Below are 1,481 nucleotides of genomic sequence, written 5' to 3' on the forward strand. Positions count from 1 at the left end.
TTTCTTTCTATTTTTAGTAAAGACGGGGTCTCGCTCTTGCTCAGGCTGGTTTCGAACTCCTGAGCTCAAACAATCCGCCCACCTCGGCCTCCCAAAGTGCTAGGATTACAGGCGTGAGCCACCGCGCCCGGCCTAACTCAACTCTCTTAACCATTACACTAGACCCTCTTCCAGTGTGTGATATACTGGCCTGAACTTCCATTTCTCTCCCAACAAAGTGAAAATTGCTACCAAGGCCAATCCATTCTTTGGGAACACACTGAAGCCTGACAGTCTCCGGTCCCAGCTGGAGACGTCATTGAAGAGGCTGCAGTGCCCCCGGGTGGACCTCTTCTACCTGCACATGCCAGACCACAGCACCCCAGTGGAAGAGACGCTGCGCGCCTGCCACCAGCTGCACCAGGAGGTGAGGGCAGCCCCCTGAGCTCCAGGAGGTGGCCTGCTGCTCTTCTCCTTATCCTGATACTACTCAGGAGGGTGGAAGCACCAAGGCAGTCCCCAGGCACTGGGAGCAGCCCCACTCCCAGGATCCCCACTCTGACCTCCCCTTCCTGGTCTCCTGGGCTGCAGTGGGTTCTGACCACAGCCTCACCCCTGCAGGGCAAGTTTGTGGAGCTCGGCCTCTCCAATTATGCTGCCTGGGAGGTGGCCGAGATCTGTACCCTCTGCAAGAGCAACGGCTGGATCCTGCCGACTGTGTACCAGGTGAGGGCCACGGCCGCAGGGGCCTCGGTCTCCAGGGCTCTTGCTGATCCCAGGTTCGCTTTGCCCCTCTGCCTGCCCCCTGTGCCCTCTGCATAGCAGCCGCTGTCCTGCTCAAAGTCTGAAGATGGCTCCCTGGTGCCCTCAGGATGAGGTCCAAGATGCTCAGCCGGGCCACCAGGCACCTGCCTACTTCTTGTCTGAGTGTGCATCTTGGTCCCTTCCTTCCCTGACTCCCTGTGCACCTCAGCCTGGAGCACTCCTCCCCTCCTCTCCTTGGGGAAGCACTCAGGTCCCACGTGGATGTCTCTCCCTCTGTCCTTTCTAGACAGCCCAGAGGAGCCTGAGATCCTTTACTGTCTCATCATTCATCCTACAAATGTTTGTGCACCTACTTGATGCCAGGCACCGGTCACAGAACTCACTGGTGTATTACAATTGCCTCTTTACTCAATAATACTCGTTTACATTCTACCTTACTATGGAATCTTTGAGGGAAGAACCTGTCCTTTTGGCTTATAGATGCAAATATGACAACCAGCCCATAGTTGGTGCCGTAAAATTTGGCTGAATAAATAAATATTCCTTGGGCATAAGCCCCCGTTACCACCACCACTAAGTATATATGCCCAGGTTGTTAAGGTCTCAGAATTGTTAAGATCTGAACTGAGGATTCTACAAGGGTAAATTTGAGGTCCCTTCCCCTGACACGTCCACGCTGTCCAGCTGTCCCCTCTCCCTGCAGGGCATGTACAACGCCACCACCCGGCAGGTGGAAA

At 55.2% G+C, this 1,481-nt stretch overlaps 1 protein-coding gene across 1 annotated transcript in view; it reads left to right on the plus strand.

The window, feature by feature from the left end:
* The window catches only part of LOC105820442 (aflatoxin B1 aldehyde reductase member 3-like), an 11,367-nt gene that overhangs the window by 4,498 nt on the left and 5,388 nt on the right, over positions 1-1,481 (plus strand). Inside the window, exons 2-4 of the mRNA XM_012656922.1 lie at positions 219-406; positions 601-705; positions 1,448-1,481. Coding sequence (XP_012512376.1) covers positions 219-406; positions 601-705; positions 1,448-1,481 — 327 coding nt within the window. The remainder of the gene's footprint in view (positions 1-218; positions 407-600; positions 706-1,447) is intronic.

This window comes from Propithecus coquereli, unplaced genomic scaffold (assembly GCF_000956105.1).
Source record: "Propithecus coquereli isolate 6110/MARCELLA unplaced genomic scaffold, Pcoq_1.0 Scaffold528, whole genome shotgun sequence".
In the NCBI taxonomy this organism is placed as follows: Eukaryota; Metazoa; Chordata; class Mammalia; order Primates; family Indriidae; genus Propithecus; species Propithecus coquereli.